General features: G+C 53.0%; 7 protein-coding genes across 7 annotated transcripts; 4 read left to right on the top strand and 3 right to left on the bottom strand.

Annotated features, from left to right (window-relative positions):
- Nucleotides 1-1,260: 1,260 nt before the first annotated feature.
- On the bottom strand, nucleotides 1,261-1,773 carry CKM354_001078800 (uncharacterized protein; the record flags this gene model as incomplete). Its single annotated transcript, XM_044806255.1, has 1 exon — nucleotides 1,261-1,773. The coding sequence occupies one exon, from the start codon at nucleotides 1,771-1,773 to the stop codon at nucleotides 1,261-1,263; it is 513 nt and encodes a 170-aa protein (XP_044662190.1).
- A 397-nt stretch (nucleotides 1,774-2,170) lies between these two features.
- On the top strand, nucleotides 2,171-3,795 carry CKM354_001078700 (uncharacterized protein; the record flags this gene model as incomplete). Its single annotated transcript, XM_044806254.1, has 2 exons — nucleotides 2,171-3,525; nucleotides 3,576-3,795. 2 exons carry the CDS (start codon nucleotides 2,171-2,173, stop codon nucleotides 3,793-3,795), a joined length of 1,575 nt encoding a protein of 524 aa, XP_044662189.1.
- Nucleotides 3,796-4,795: 1,000 nt separating this feature from the next.
- Nucleotides 4,796-6,133, top strand: CKM354_001078600 (uncharacterized protein; the record flags this gene model as incomplete). The annotated part of the gene is made up of 1 exon (XM_044806253.1): nucleotides 4,796-6,133. The coding sequence occupies one exon, from the start codon at nucleotides 4,796-4,798 to the stop codon at nucleotides 6,131-6,133; it is 1,338 nt and encodes a 445-aa protein (XP_044662188.1).
- Nucleotides 6,134-8,962: 2,829 nt separating this feature from the next.
- CKM354_001078500 (uncharacterized protein) lies at nucleotides 8,963-10,202 on the top strand (the record flags this gene model as incomplete). Its single annotated transcript, XM_044806252.1, has 2 exons — nucleotides 8,963-9,227; nucleotides 9,283-10,202. The coding sequence occupies 2 exons, from the start codon at nucleotides 8,963-8,965 to the stop codon at nucleotides 10,200-10,202; spliced, it is 1,185 nt and encodes a 394-aa protein (XP_044662187.1).
- A 1,471-nt stretch (nucleotides 10,203-11,673) lies between these two features.
- CKM354_001078400 (uncharacterized protein) lies at nucleotides 11,674-13,608 on the top strand (the record flags this gene model as incomplete). Its single annotated transcript, XM_044806251.1, has 1 exon — nucleotides 11,674-13,608. One exon carries the CDS (start codon nucleotides 11,674-11,676, stop codon nucleotides 13,606-13,608), a length of 1,935 nt encoding a protein of 644 aa, XP_044662186.1.
- Nucleotides 13,609-13,737: 129 nt separating this feature from the next.
- Nucleotides 13,738-14,370, bottom strand: CKM354_001078300 (uncharacterized protein; the record flags this gene model as incomplete). The annotated part of the gene is made up of 1 exon (XM_044806250.1): nucleotides 13,738-14,370. One exon carries the CDS (start codon nucleotides 14,368-14,370, stop codon nucleotides 13,738-13,740), a length of 633 nt encoding a protein of 210 aa, XP_044662185.1.
- A 297-nt stretch (nucleotides 14,371-14,667) lies between these two features.
- On the bottom strand, nucleotides 14,668-15,288 carry CKM354_001078200 (uncharacterized protein; the record flags this gene model as incomplete). Its single annotated transcript, XM_044806249.1, has 1 exon — nucleotides 14,668-15,288. The coding sequence occupies one exon, from the start codon at nucleotides 15,286-15,288 to the stop codon at nucleotides 14,668-14,670; it is 621 nt and encodes a 206-aa protein (XP_044662184.1).
- Nucleotides 15,289-15,644: the final 356 nt, after the last annotated feature.

The raw sequence follows: 15,644 nt of genomic DNA, 5'->3' as shown, positions 1-15,644 counted from the left end.
TGCATGGGTTGAGTCCAGGCCTCCGCCGGGAGGTTCTCGAAAATGCGTGTGGAAAGGAATGGCAATGATGACACCGCCCAGAACGTGCGAAAGTCAAAAGAGCTGCAGACTGCAGACGGAGTCGGCGTCGGGTGTGCTCGCCTTCCGTTCCGGTCTGGGGATTCCAACCCTCCGTGCAACACGCGGTGGCAGCTGCGATCCACGTAGACAGTGGACCTCATGTTTTCTCAACCAAAGATCTACGTGTCTCGCTCTGCTGTTTTCCTCTAGCACTACTACAAGAATACGCGGGGTGTGGAAGACTAGCGGGTACACGTTAGACCATCGCTCAACGTTTGTTGTGATCACAATCGCTATGTAAACTCAAAGTTATGCATCCCCTGGTCCTGGCACTTCCAATCCATCCTCTCGCCTGCACTGCAACTGCTGGAACCGATTCTTCCATGATCCTCCAAGCTTGAAGCCTTGAACGATGTGTCACTGTGGTGTTGTCACCAAGTACTACCCTTACTCATGCTGAATCAGCGGAGGGCCAAGGCGCGGCGCATTGGTTTGTGTTGCACCTTGTTGGCGATCGTTCAGCCGCACAGTCCGCACTCCGCACTGCTACATGGCACGTGTCTGTCCGGCACTCAGCCGTCCGCGACTATTGAACCCTGAGGAGATGACTATGCCCATCAATTGTCGGACGTATCCTATAAAGTAACCCCTCATACCGTCTCCTTGGAGGATTGCATATGAAGGATGAGGAGTGGTGCCACATGGCCATCCAGGGCCAGGCCAGGATACGCTTTTCAGTTGTACTTGGCGAGCGTTGCGAGAGAGTGCTCCAGCATGTCGCTTGCGTGCACACAGCAAAGTCCTCGACTTGTGGACTCAAGGGTCGTCGCAACAGAGTATTGTGAGCATGGTCTTCTGCGAAATGATGATTAATCATCTGCAGCACAGCGGTGTGATGAGAAGCCCTTGCTGGTTTGTATGAGCTTCACATGCTTCCTTCATCCTCGCGCGAATCGTCCCTCGCAAGTAGCCGTCTCAGGCGGGCTGGTGCCTCCTGGCAATTTTCTTGTAGTTGCATTCTGTTCGTATACTGGGGGGGGCTCACCGTGCACGCCGGTGCTGCCGTGTTGCAATCTGCCACACATGGGGGGGGAGGGACTTCTGATCCAGACAGTCTCGAGGGTTCGTGCTGGACGGTAGGGCACCGTCAAAGAATCGCGCAGTCCAGACTTGATCCTCCTCGTTCCATTATCGACATCATCAGCTGGCCCCCAGCACTCGCCCCTCCAGCTCCTTTGCAATACCAGCCAAGCTACGCAGCATCTGCCTCTGCTGCCTGATTCTCTCCTCCAATTCCTCAATTTCTTCCTCCTGCTCCTCAACCGTCCTATCCACGTCCGGCAACCTTTCCACACTTCTCAACGCGTCCCTGACATCATCTTTGATGCCCTTGACGAAGACATCCTTATCATCTATCTTTGAGCCCTTTTTGGTGTATCCAAGAAGTGCAGTAGGAAGGTCTTTGGCGTTCAGTGGCTGAAATTCCGGCACGCGATCGTAGGCAGTCGCGATGTCGGCGTGTTCTGCGTCCTGGAGACTGAGCTCGTCGGCCTGAAGTGAGGCTGCATTCTGATGAGCATCAACGCGTGCTAGGAGCTCGTGAAGTTTCGGAAGCAAATCGAAGGTGCTTGGATCGGGCAGCTGCAGTTGCGCGCGTTGTTCCGCGGCGGGCGGCGCGTTGGTCGTCGTCTTGATGGGCTGCTTGAGAGCCATTGTGGAAAATTTCTCGGTCACGGTCACAGGCAATGCGTCAGATAAGGTAGACGCGCATGTTCGCGTTTCTTTTCGGAGATGCTCGTGATAAGAAATGAGCGGGTGCGGCAAGTGACAGCTTTGGCAGTGAATAGCTCTGTGGACCCCTGCAATCGCGCGCCAACCGATGTCATCAAGGCGGCAGGTGGGATGGTGGGGACTTTTCGGAGCGATTGGCAGAAAGCGCTGAGTCGACGCTTAGATTCACCACAACCACCACCACATTGCATTGCATTTGAGCTTTTCCTTCCAAAAGGTGAGAGACTTTCCGAAAACCAAGAGCGGTCCCTGCTCGTCAGCTTGACCCCACACAAAAAACCGCAGCAGTGCTGACAGCAGAGAGGGGTCAGCAGCCATCATGGTCCAGGTGAAGCAAAAAGTCGCCCTCATATGCATTGATGGGTGGGGCATTCCCTCCGAGAGCTCGGCTCCAGAAGGAAACGCGATTCTCAATGCAGAGACACCATGGATGGACGAGTTCGCCAAAGAGGGCAGCAAGGAAGCTCAAGGATATACGGAGCTAGAGGCCTCGTCTTTGGCGGTCGGACTGCCCGAAGGGTTGATGGGAAACAGTGAAGTCGGACACTTGAACATTGGTGCGGGCAGAGTCGTATGGCAGGATGTCGTGCGCATCGACCAGACAATCAAGAAGGGCGAGATGAACAAGGTGGAAAACATTGTCAAGAGCTTTACACGTGCGAAGGAGGGCAATGGCCGTCTGCACTTGTGCGGTCTTGTCAGTGACGGCGGTGTCCACTCACACATCAACCACCTGAAGTCTCTGCTGAAGGTCGCGAAGGAAATTGGTGTGCCACAGGTCTACATCCACTTCTTTGGCGATGGGCGCGACACCGACCCTAAGAGCGGCAAGGGACATTTGGAGGACCTGCTCGCTTTCCTCAAGGAAGAACAAATCGGCAAGCTTGCAACCATTGTTGGCCGCTACTACATCATGGACCGTGACAAGCGCTGGGACCGTGTCGAGATTGGTCTCAAGGGTATGGTAGAGGGCGAGGGTGAGGAGACTCATGATCCGGTCGCGACATTCCAAAAACGTTATGATGCTGGCGAGAACGACGAATTCTTGAAGCCAATTATCATCAATGGCAAGGAGGGTCGCATCCAGGACGATGACACAGTCTTCGTCTTCAACTACCGCTCAGATCGCGTTCGCGAATTCGTCCAGCTGCTCGGCGACCAGGACCGCTCACCAAAACCAGACTTCCCATATCCTAAGAACATCAACATCACGACAATGACCCGATACAAGACCGACTTCAACTTGCCGATTGCTTTCGCACCTCAAGTCATGGACAACGTTCTGGCAGACTGGCTGAGCAAGAAGGGCTGCAAGCAGACGCACATCGCAGAGACTGAGAAATTCGCTCACGTCACATTCTTCTTCAACGGCGGGCAAGAAGTTCAGTATGAGAACGAGGATCGGGAGCTCATCGATTCACCCAAGTCCGTCGCCACGTACGACCAAGCACCAAAGATGAGTGCGATGGGCGTTGCTGAGCGCATGGCCGAGAACATTGGCGATGGCAAGTACGAATTCGTCATGAACAACTTTGCTCCTCCTGACATGGTGGGACACACCGGCGTTTACGATGCCGCAGTCATTGGTTGTGCCGAGACTGACAAGGCTATCGGTGTCGTGTATGAGGCTTGCAAGAAGCATGGCTATACCCTCTTTATCACAGCTGATCACGGGTGAGTGCGACATGATGGTACAAGTTGGAAAGAATACTGACCGTTTGCAGAAACGCCGAGGAGATGCTCACGGAGGAGAAGACTCCAAAGACTTCGCATACCACGAATAAGGTGCCTTTTGTCATGGCCAATGCTCCAGAAGGATACTCGCTGAAGAAAGAAGACGGCGTCCTAGGTGATGTTGCGCCAACAGTGCTCGACATTATGGGTCTTGACCAGCCCGAGGAGATGACCGGTCACTCACTTCTCCAGCGGAAGCGTAAAGCTTAGATGTGTAGATGCTCACCCCATTCGATACCAGTCCGAGAGGTTTAGAATCATAGAGAAGCCAGGTGTAGAAACTTGTCTGTCTATTCGAGAGCAAAAGACATCGCTTTCTCCGAAAACATGGCAATGTCTCCGCCAATGAGTCAAGCCCGGACCAAGAAACGCTTTGGAATCTTTGTTGGAGACAGGACTGTTGGCAGGTCTTTCTCCAAGCGCTCGAGTGTTTCTGTGCTCACCAGCTCGGCCCGAGACAAGATTCGCTATCAGAACTTTCTTGGAGACAGGCCTGTTGTCAGGTGGTTCTCTAAGAGCAGTGATATGGCTTTGCTCATGAGCTTGACTCCGAGGCAGAATGGTGCCGTAGAGACTGGTCTGAGACTGCCTTCAAGTACGTATACACTTTGCCTTCGACTTTTGCGCCTGAGTGCTGCGTGGCTAGCATGTCCCACCACTTTGTGGATATGCTATCCACGTCTGACATGGCATCTTCGTGTTTGTTTCAAACCCACTTCCACCTGCACACGCTTTGATAACGACTGTCGCTCATCGCAGACATGTACAAGTCCCCTTCTTAAAGCGCAGACCAACGGTAAGCTGAGGAAGTGATGCCACGATGAAGTTCAAGATGGGCAGGAGCTACTGCAGGTTACCCGCCACCAGGTAACGCTCCTTCGACCTGGTGGAACATATTCGCTCGTGCCCGCTCCTTTGTCCATGACCTCCATCACATTCGCACGCTGCTTACATCTCTCACCTGAGCTGACACGTACGCCACCATGCCCCTTTGATCGTGGTGCGCCCTGGCTAATTCGAATCTGCACGCGTTCTCATCACACTACTCGAAGCCAAGAAGATCGAGCTTAGTCACGTCGAATAGAGGCACACGAGAAGCGGCAGACTGAGCAGTGTTTGCACGCTCGAATCATCTTCAGGCCGCACCTGGACGCCTGGGCAAAACACAGCCTCCCCTGCTGCCTTCACAGGGCCCGAATCACGCGACAACATGTCGTCCTTCGTCAAAGATGTATTCGACGTGGGCCGGCGCGCCGCTGTCGATGTTCTGGAGAGCGCCAGCATCAATCACGACGCTCCTCACAGTCCCGAAGTACCCGAAGAACTACGCGCATTCATGCCTGATCTATTCGACCGTTTTCCGATAGTCTGGCCATGGACCAAGTCTATACCAGTAGATCCAGCTTTGGATACCGTCTGGATCTTGGACAACACAGCCTTCAGGACTCCACAGCCTGGCGATAAACGACCAGACCTCGCTAAACCCAAGAGTACAAAGGACACGAAACCTTCGAGAGTGTCTGTAGATGGTGGCAGACCTGAGTCGGTGCGCGGTGGCAGTGGATGGGAGGTGGAGTTCGTTGCGTGCTACTTCTTGAAGAATTCAGGACGAGACCTCTCACGCGTCGTAGCTGGAATCGCCCACGAACTTCAGATCAGCGAAGACGATATCGCCACCAAGAAGCGCATTGCAGAGCGTGTGCAGCCGTTTGTGGATACTATCCTACCCAAACGAACATTGCGCATCTCTATCGACGACAAGGAGCAGCAGACACTCGGACCTTCTGGCTACAGTGGAATCTCCTCTGGTCTGCATCAGCTACACTTTTCGCCAGATGGACAGATGTCACCATTTGTTAGCAACGCCGTGAATGTGCCGCCACCATTCGCCCTTCCGGCGGTCACGATACCGGCTGAGGAGCGAGGCTGGGCTGTTATATCCGACATTGACGATACCATCAAGATCACTCAGACGCCGTCTCCGCTCGGAATATTGCACAGCACTTTCATCGTTGAGGACCCTAACCCAGTCCCAGGCATGCCGGCTTTGTATGCGCACATCCAGGCCACTCTGCAAATGCCGCCCTTCTTTTATCTTTCCGCTTCACCGTACAACCTTTACCCCTTCCTTCGCCAGTTTCGCGAGGCCCACTACCCACAAGGGACCATCATCCTTCGAGACGCTTCTTGGCAGAACCTCGGTGGTCTCATCGCATCGCTCAATCAAAATACACAGGAGTACAAGGTCGATCGCATGGTCAAGATTCACTCCTGGTTCCCTCATCGACGAATGGTCTGCATTGGCGACAGCACGCAGAAGGACCCCGAGAGCTATGCCGAAATCGCGAGGAAATTTCCCGGCTGGATCCGAGCTATCTATATCCGACGTGTACAAGGAATAGCAGAAATGGATGAGAAGGACAAGAACAGCAATGAGCGATTCCAGAAGGCTTTCGAAGGACTGGACTCCAGTTTATGGCATGTCTTTGATGATCCTGCGGAATTGGCCGAGCGAGTCGATGTCCTTCAGCACCAGCAAGGACGTTAGTGAGTATTGCTCCGGGCGGGCCCATTGAATCTTCTGCTGCGGATTTCTGCGTTCTGTTGTTCCGGTCTTGGTCGCTGCGCTGCCTTTCTGTCGCATCTCGCGTCGCTTCTATTTTGAACAGTACTGGTGGCACCACAGAACGCTAACGGCAATTCGACGGTATTCACGACGGACCAGAATTGAATGTCTTGGAGACTTGGTCGTGGTGATGTTGGTTGGCTTAGGGAGTTCCGGTATATGTTCGATGTTGTACCGGTGGATATGGCGCTTGCGGTCTTATGCAACACGATGATATACCCTTTCTTGTCAGCTTTCCAGGCTCGTTTCTCATTTCATTTCTCTTGATCCCCAACTCTCGTTTGTCTGCCTTCCTTCATCTCGCTCCCAAGCATACTCGCGCCCCGGCGTATTTCAGCGTTCGTAGATGTACTGGCTCATGTCGGACGCGTGCAGTGGTGCGTTCGCTGAAGTGCCAGAATTCGGGAATGTCGATAAATCGAAAATTTCGCCACTACACTCGCAGGTCGAGACCGAACAACGCGAAAAGCCGCGGAAATATTTCAATCGTCCCAAAGAAGAGGTGTATGAATTGTAGACTCCCAAAACTCCACCGTCGTCGCTACGCCGCCGTCCCACAGGTTGTTGCGGATGTAACCCTAAGACTTCACAGCGGAGCTTGACTTTGCTCCGGCGACGATGCATTGCACCACACACCTCCTAACAAGCAGTAACGCACGCGCAATCACAAAGAGCTATAGTGCATCGTTCTCAGATAGCAGCATTGCTATTGCCCTGCATATCATCTGTTCGAGAGATCGAATCAAGTTCAACTGAAGCATCTGCGCGCGTAACCCTAACCACCCACCGCGGCAATTCCTGCCTCTCACTTTCTTCACCATGCAGAACGAGCACCGCATGAGAAGAACATGAACTAGAGTGGTAGGGATTTTGGTCCAATTGTATGTACTGTAGTCAGAGATTCGGAAACCACATGGAAAGGGTAGGTTGCTCTCATGTGAAAGACTGCTCGTATGCACAACATGCATACGAGAGGAACGAAGAGGTGCAGCGCAGCACCGCTGGCTAGCACCGCAAGAGTGAGAGCTTGACAAACACATCATCCCCACTTGGGGTGAAGTCCGAGCAGTGCCGGGCTTTCGGAGGTGTTTTTGATGTGCGATTGCTCCTACTGGCATGCTTTGGCTGGGAGAAATGGATGGTATTTGCACTCGTGCCGTAGAACAAACCAAATTGGTCCTGCATGGTGTCTCGCACAATTCGCAAGCGGTGCCGAGTGACAAAGCCTCGGATCGGCATCTCGCTATACCATTCGCACGTCAGCGCATGTAAAGTATACACTCGATATCACAACATCAAGACGATGCGAACGATATCCGGGATATGTACTTTTTCACGTTCTGTGGTTGTGTTTTCCAGCTTTGGGTCTGGTCCCAACCACCCAGAATTCACTTGGCTGGACCCACTTTTTCTGGCGTCCGTGCGTAGGCCCAATACAGTAAGTCAGCGAAACCTGCACCGGTGAGCTAGAACGAATTGCGGCGATGAATGTTCTCGTCGAGAAGACAACAGAGAGCTGTGTGCAGTCCTGTCGGAAAGCTCGGAAGTCGAAAAATAGCCTCCGAAGTCCAAAAGTTTCCTTGGCCCAAAAACGCATTTGCGACCATTTCCACCACAAATACCATCAACAAATAGCAAAAAGAATGGCAGTAATGCCAAGCTCCCCACCTGGATCGAACAAGTGACCTTAGGATGATTGCGGACTGCAATCCCACGCTCTACCACTGAGCTAGAGCTATGATGTTGTTAGCTAGGGAAATTTAGCAAATTTCCGAGCGTGGACCACTTACGAGCTATTATTGGATGGCCAACATTAGACGCCAACGTAAATGAAGAGTCAAAATGCTGCGGGAAGCTAGTCGCGAGGACTGGAATGCGATTGGGCGTGTCGGCATGCGGTGGAGCTCGGAGGTACCGAAGAAGGGGTTGACTCGCCAGGGTCTGGCAGGCGCGTTCTCGTTTTGCTCCGATGTGGTCGGCACATCATTCGTAGCATCATAGCTGATTTTCGACGGATAGTCTCACAAGTGGTGGTGATGTGACCAATGGTCGGTTTGAAGTCTGGATAGGATTGGGAGTCAGGCAAAGTGGGTTTCTCGAAGCGTATCTCCGATCATCATCTGAAGTCGTGAAAGCTGAAGGGGACTTCCTCGTGGACGCGTGGAGGACAGTCGGAGTGCGTCAAGACATGGAGCGAGGTTCGTGGAGGAGTCCTCAGGTCCTGTGAAACCAGCACTCCAAGTGCCATGGGCCTGGGGATCCGCATCACGCGCCGGGTCATCAACTTGCTGTAGCCGGACAGTACTGCTCCAAAGTATGGGTATGTCGTGGATGTGTCGTGGGCGATTCCTTGGATGTTTGATGCTTCGTCTCAGGCCACAAAGGCTCCAGCTTCAGCAAGTCCTGGCCGACCGCTGACGTCCATGTCGTCGCAAATATACACTCAATGGAAGACCCGATATATGCCCAGAAGTCCAGACGCCCTCATGCGAGTGGCCGAAGTACGAATCTCTGTGCTATTGGTGGTGCTAGCGTCGGGCTGCATGCCCCACTTCTCGAAGCTGAGAACCGGTCGCCATGTCTTCAACACGAGCTGAGAGCCGCCAATACTCCTCACACCACCACCAGCGCCGACCAGATAAACGCCCGCACTGCCGCCCGGTATCGCCGCTCGCTGCCTCTCTGCAACCATTCATTCGTGTCGTCGACGACTGTCGCATTCGTATACAGTTCCCCACCCCGCCGCCCAGGATGGCGCAACCAGCGCAAGCGCAAGCCCAAGTCCAGCCTTGCAGGTACAAAACTGGCAAGACGCTCGGAGCCGGCTCGTACAGTGTCGTGAAAGAATGTGTGCACATCGATACTGGAAGATACTTTGCAGCCAAGGTGATCAATAAGCGACTCATGGCGGGGAGAGAGCATATGGTTAGGAACGAGATTGCCGTGCTGAAGAGAGTGTCGATGGGACATCAGAACATTTTGACACTGGTGGATTACTTTGAAACCATGAATAATTGTAGGCGGGCATTATAAGAGCCATCAGTGTCAGGAAGCTGACTAGGGTTGCACAGTATATCTTGTGACAGATCTTGCTCTCGGTGGTGAGCTGTTCGACCGCATATGCCGTAAAGGCTCGTACTACGAATCCGATGCTGCGGACCTCATTCGAGCGACCCTTTCTGCTGTCGCCTATCTCCACGACCATGGCATTGTACATCGCGATCTGAAGCCGGAGAACTTACTGTTCCGCACGCCCGAGGACAATGCAGACTTGCTCATCGCGGACTTTGGTCTATCGAGAATCATGGATGAAGAGCAATTCCATGTGCTGACCACAACCTGCGGAACCCCGGGATACATGGCTCCAGAGATTTTCAAGAAGAGCGGCCACGGAAAGCCAGTAGATGTCTGGGCGATTGGCGTCATTACATACTTCTTGTTGTGCGGATATACACCTTTCGATCGGGATAGCAACCTGGAAGAGATGCAGGCCATCTTGGTGGCAGACTACAGTTTTACACCTCTCGAATATTGGCGTGGAGTTAGCTCAACTGCTAGGCAGTTCATCAAGCGTTGTTTGACTATCGATCCGACCAAACGCATGACGGCGCACGAGGCACTTTCCCACGAATGGATTGCTGGACCAGACAGCGGACGTGGAGAAGAAGATTTGTTGCCGACTGTCAAGAAGAATTTCAATGCCAGGCGCACTCTGCACAAAGCCATTGATACCGTTAGGGCGATCAATCAGCTTCGCGCAGGTGGCATGGGCATGATGGACGGCGCCCTGGCCTTGAATCCGGATCGTATGAAGCCAAAGGATGAGGATGTAGATATGCAGGATGCTGGTCAAGGCGCCGAGGTAATAGTCGATCCCCGAGGGAACGCCAAAGGACAGACGTATGAGCAGATTGAGGAGCAGCAGCGCAGAACACAGCAGACCATAGCTGGATTATGGCAGAAGAAGGGACAAGGTCAAAGGGCCGCATAGAGGTGGGAATATGTCCATTGTGGCAGTGTAATTGAGGGGCTGAGTGAGACTTACTGGACGCACCACGTGGGTTGCGAATGGCCCGAGCCGGACTCGCTTCGAAATTGAAGTCCACGTGCTGCAGTTCCTGGTGCTGGAGAGCGTGGCCGCCTTTTGCGATGCCCGCACCTGCGATCGCAGTCTCCGAATCGCCGAGAGACTGCGCCCGCAGCTTTTGCTAGCATGGACACGACGATGAGAACCCGATACGACAGATCCGAGCGGACGGGAGGTGGCGTGGAATATTCATGGCCTAACATCAAGCACCACTTGGCTAAGAATCATCAACGGAATTGCTGCTCTGTTATCGAGCACTCGCAGTCGCTCTCTGGCTTAATGGTTCGATGCCTTGTGCTATTACACCAACAGCTAACACTGTAGTTTCTCTTTCGTCCCGTAGATCTTCATTTAACGGCTGAGACATGAGATTGCATTACCTTCTCCATCAGTCAACATTATAGCGGCTTCTAGGTGCTAGGGTGCTACTGAAAGGAGCAATAGGGACTGATGGGAGCCCCGATGCGGCCTGGTATTGGAGATTCAGCCCCTGGCCGGACTGTCAGCTTGGCTAATGTCGGCATAGTGCTGGCAAGGGAGACGTTTGCGTAGTCTGAATTTCCGCGTTGCTGTTCGTTGCTTCAGGTATACACACACCCATTGTTGACATCTGTGACCAGATCACCGGTCTCGCGCGAAGCACTTTGCCTGCGACAAAAGAAAATTCACAGCCTACTGCGGCATAACTTCATGCCTTGCGATCGAACAAAAGCCGCCAAGATTGAAGTTGACCAGACCAAGACCGATCGCTCCGACATGACGCCGCGCACCACCACTTGTACTGGTACCTCTCTTAACCTCAAGGAGCTTTTCCTCTTTGTACGCAATTACACCGACGACTAAAGAGGCCAAAGTCGACCGATTCCTATTGTTTAGCGGCCAGGAGATCGGCAAAATGACGAACAAGAAAGCCGCGCAGATCTACACACGCGAATTGTCGCGTTTGATCGCCACCAACGACAATAGAAGCACCTTGTGCTGAAAGCTCTCCGACAAAGCAGCAGAAGGCCTCGTAAATGTCGGAAGAATGCTTGTCAGATCAAAGAGTCAGACACACCGGTGGTCCTCCCCAGACATCTCTCCAGCCTGGGGAAGTGCGGACTTGGTTCACTTCGCACCACACGTCGCCATCGTGCATCGCGCGATCACCGAAGGCCCACCTACCTGGATGGATCCTTACTAGTCAGGGCCATCACGCAGAAAGCGCCGTGCGTGAGCGGCATCGTCTTCGACCTAATGGCATAGGAAAGTTCCGAAGTGAGACTCATACATGGAGAGATGGCGAGTTATATGCTGTTGAGACCTCAGTAGGTTGTCGCTTTTCTCCTCACTGCAGTCGTCCACTCTTTCTTGACCACATAGTCACTCCTTCAATATGCGGTCTACTACTACTGCAGCAGCAGTCCTTGCCGCTGCCCCTCTGGCTTATGGTTGGAACTTGCCCAATGTGTTCAAGCGTCAGAACGATCAATGCGATACCATCACTACAGAAGAGATCAAGAACCTGCCAAATAATGCACTGTTTACTCGATGGAGGCCTCAGAGCCACTTCATCGCTCCAGCAGGGTGGATGAATGATCCCGCTGGTTTCATGTACGACCCTGTTCGAGACGAATATCATGGCCACTACCAATGGCACCCTAATCACATCAATTGGGGTAACATCAGCTGGGGAGGCGCGGTCAGCAAGGACTTGATCAACTGGGAGGACCAAGGTGGATGGCGGGATGCAGAGGCTCTTGCTCTCGGACCTACTGGAAACGGTAGCCACGATGGCTTGGGTATCTTCTCTGGCTCTGCTCTGTCTGTCAATCTTCAAGGTGAACAGGATGGCACGCTTCTCCTGTTCTACACCGGAGCACAGTTCCTGCCAACAAAGTGGCTGTTCCCATATACACGTGGCACTGAATCCCATTCCATGGCCCTGAGCACTGACGGAGGCAAGACTTGGGAGAGACTCGAGAACAACCCAGTTATCAATGCCTCTACTAATGAGCCACCAATGAACTGGGACCTGACTGGTTTCCGTGATCCGTTCATCGAGCCCAACCCGGAGCTCGATGCCCTTCGTGGCGTTGAGAAGCACTTCTATTCCGTCTGGGGCTCTGGTATCAAGGGTATCGGTCCTCGCATGCCACTCTGGGCTGCTCCAGCCAACGACTTGACCAACTGGACTTTCCTTGGTTCTCTCTGGGAGCCAGCTCAAAACACCTCGCTTGGACCAATTCTCAGCACGGGGCAATACGCTTACAACTTTGAGCTGTCGGGCTTCTTCCGCCTGAAAGATCGTGCTGGAGAGGATCACTGGTACACCAACATGGGTACTGAGGGTGGAGGTGGCCCAGACGTTCCTTTCCATACCAATGCTCAATGGCAACTCTGGAACGAGGGTGAAGTCGTTCGTCGCCAGAATGGCAGCGTCGAGTTCATCCCTACTATCGGCGGCGCCGGCGATTGGGGTCTCGGTTATGCAGCAACCAGCTTCAACGACACCAAGAATAACAGACGTGTGCAATATGCATGGATAAAAGAGGACAACCTTGGTGATCAAGCATTGTTCTCTGCTCCTCAGCAAGGTTTCCAGGGTGCTCTCACTATCCCGCGTGAGCTCTTCGTGCACGAGGTTGATGGAGTTACAAACACGACTGAGCTTACTGAGGCCAAGTTCGTGACAGTTAAGAACGGCACAGCTTTCACCCTGGGTGTGCGACCAGTCGAGGACGTGGCCGACGGTCTTCGCGAAGGCGCAACTTATGCCGACTTCGCCCCCAGAACCTACGACAGATCCACTATTCTCCAACCGAATACCACATCGCACGTCAACATCAAGGCAACAGTAAAGAACGCCACAGGACCCGTAGGTCTCACCATCGGAGCCTCTCCCGACGGCGAAGAGTTCACAAACATCATCTACGAGCCCTCCAACTACACAATCCTCGTCGACCGTCGCCAAAGCACGACCATGGACCTCTTCAACCGCGAGACCATCACCGGCTACTTCCAGCCCTACCAGCTCCTCAGCACCAACGAGACCGAGGAAATCTCCTTCGACGTCTGGGTCGATGGCTCCGCAGTGGAAATCTACGTCAACGAGCGGTTTGCTCTCTCGGCGAGAATCTATCCTAGCAAGACTTGCTCGACTGGTTGGGGTGTTTTTGTGGGCGAGGACTCCGAGGCAGAGTTTGGAAAGATTGAGGCTTGGGATGGAACGAAGAATGTCTGGCCGCAGAGACCGGCGAATAGCTCGAGTGAGTTGGTGATTGATACGCCAGAGGAGACAAATAACGGGGCTTGGTGGATTGGGAATTAGGGCTTGTTATTGCAGAGCCATCTTCGTTGAGAGAGATGTTGTTGGCATGGCGGAATGAAAATATCTAGGAGAATGTAATGAGCATCTGACAAGTAGCAGAGTTATTCTGCCATGAACTATGAGCTGCCATCACCACTTCACCGGCAGCGGCCCACCCTCATCGAAAATTTCCGCCGGTGACATATCTTCGATCTGCTTAGGAGGCATATTCTCACGAGCTTCTCTCAAGACACGAGACTCGCTGACCACCCTCGTCATCTCCGGATCTTGGGACGAGTTGAGAAACCACTTTGTCTTGTCTAGAAGGGGCCACTCGATTGGAAAACCACCACGCTCCAAAAGAAATTCCAGCATCCTGGCTTGTTTATCATAACATGCTCTCCACGCGAGGGATTTCTTCAAGCCTATGATGCCTTCCTCGGATAATCCGCTTCCCTCGAGTAGGACGAGCTTGTCTTCGACCTCTTCTGCCGTTGCATAACGAGGTTCATTTGCATTTGCAGTGTCCTGCCGATACGTTTTGAAAACGGCCTTGACGGCTTGAACTTGTGTGTCTTTGATTGGATGTATCTTCTTGTACCATACCGCAGTCATGTAGCTGAATGGATCTTGGAATCGCACGTTTTCCAAATCGCGGTCACCCGGCTCATCGTTACTCTGGACGCAAAGGTCCAGCAGATTGTCGAGGTACTGTTCCCAAGTGATCTGGCCGCTCCAGTACTCTAGCCAGTTTTTGTGCAATGGTGTTGTGTTGAAGGGCATTGCGCAGGGACTATTTCGGATGTACCAATGCTACTGATGTGTATAGTACATGGATTGACATGAAAACAAGAATTGAAACATAGCCAGAAAGAGCTGGAGAAATAGTTTTACACAAGGCTGAAGGAGGAAGCACCGCCTTGGGCACTGCCACGGCCAAGCCTTTGAACTTCGACATTACCTTATGGGCGGCCTCTTTCGCCTATACATCAAGACAACCTCCTATTCTGCCTTAGTCTGACACAAACAGTCTTGTCCCCTCCCATTACAGTACCACTACCCCATTCAACACAACCTTGACTACATTCCCACCAACCCGACCACCATCAGCCCGCCCGTCGCTATCATCGTCCACAACCCAATACTTCCCACTCCCCTCTCCGCATCACTCTCTGCTTGTCCCGTCTCCGTCGGCCTCGCCATACCCGTCTCCTCCGTAGCACTTCCCGTCCTCGTCCCCGTCACCATCGTCTCACTAGCCATTGTCGTCCTTATCCCCCCAGCCCCACTCCTCGTCTCACTAGCAGTCAAAATGCCCGCCGTAGCCGCCGTCCCCGTCAAACGCGTAAAACTTGTCAAAGCCGCATATGTTCGACACTCACTACTCGCTCCATAAAGTGCTTCATTGTCACCCGTGAGTGTCGTGCAAATTACCAATTGACCTAATGTAGAAGATGAGGGTGTCGGGATCGCCGTGGGACTGTTGGGCGAGATGTAGCTGGTCTGGTCGGAGGGGTCGATGACTTGGATGGGGTTGTTGTTGTTGTTCGTGTCTGTGACGTTTTGTTCTTGAATTTGGTTGATGTCGGTTTGGAGTTGAGGGATGGCGATGGCTTGGTGCTCTTGGGCGAGGGCGAATGTTGATTGGAAGAAGAGGAAGTTGGTCGCGAGGAAGACGGCGGGTTTGATGTGAGGATGCATTCTGCGTCGCCGTTGGTGAGAGGCTTTCCGCTGCTCCGGCGGTGGGTTGATCCTTCTCTGCCTAGGTGAGTCGTTTACTTTGCGAAGTTGGTTCTGCCGCGTATGTGATGAAGTCAAGTGAAGGAAAGAACGTGGTCGCCTACATCGTGCACGGCGTTTCGAATGAAGTCACAAGAATTTCCCGCCAACTCAGATGACCTTCCCGCAAAGTGACTGGAGGAGATTGCAAACGCGTCGTCACCCTCCAGCATACCATGTCGTGCGGGAAGTCAAAAGCTTGGAAACAAGCTTGCTGTACACCGCCAGGTTCATACCAGAACGTGGAGAAACGACCAGGATCTACTCCTTCGCCAAAC

Source organism: Cercospora kikuchii (genome assembly GCF_019650295.1).
Source record: "Cercospora kikuchii DNA, contig_00007, whole genome shotgun sequence".
NCBI lineage: Eukaryota > Fungi > Ascomycota > Dothideomycetes > Mycosphaerellales > Mycosphaerellaceae > Cercospora > Cercospora kikuchii.
Note: the sequence above shows the minus strand (reverse complement) of the source record. Positions and strands in the feature narration are given on the sequence as shown.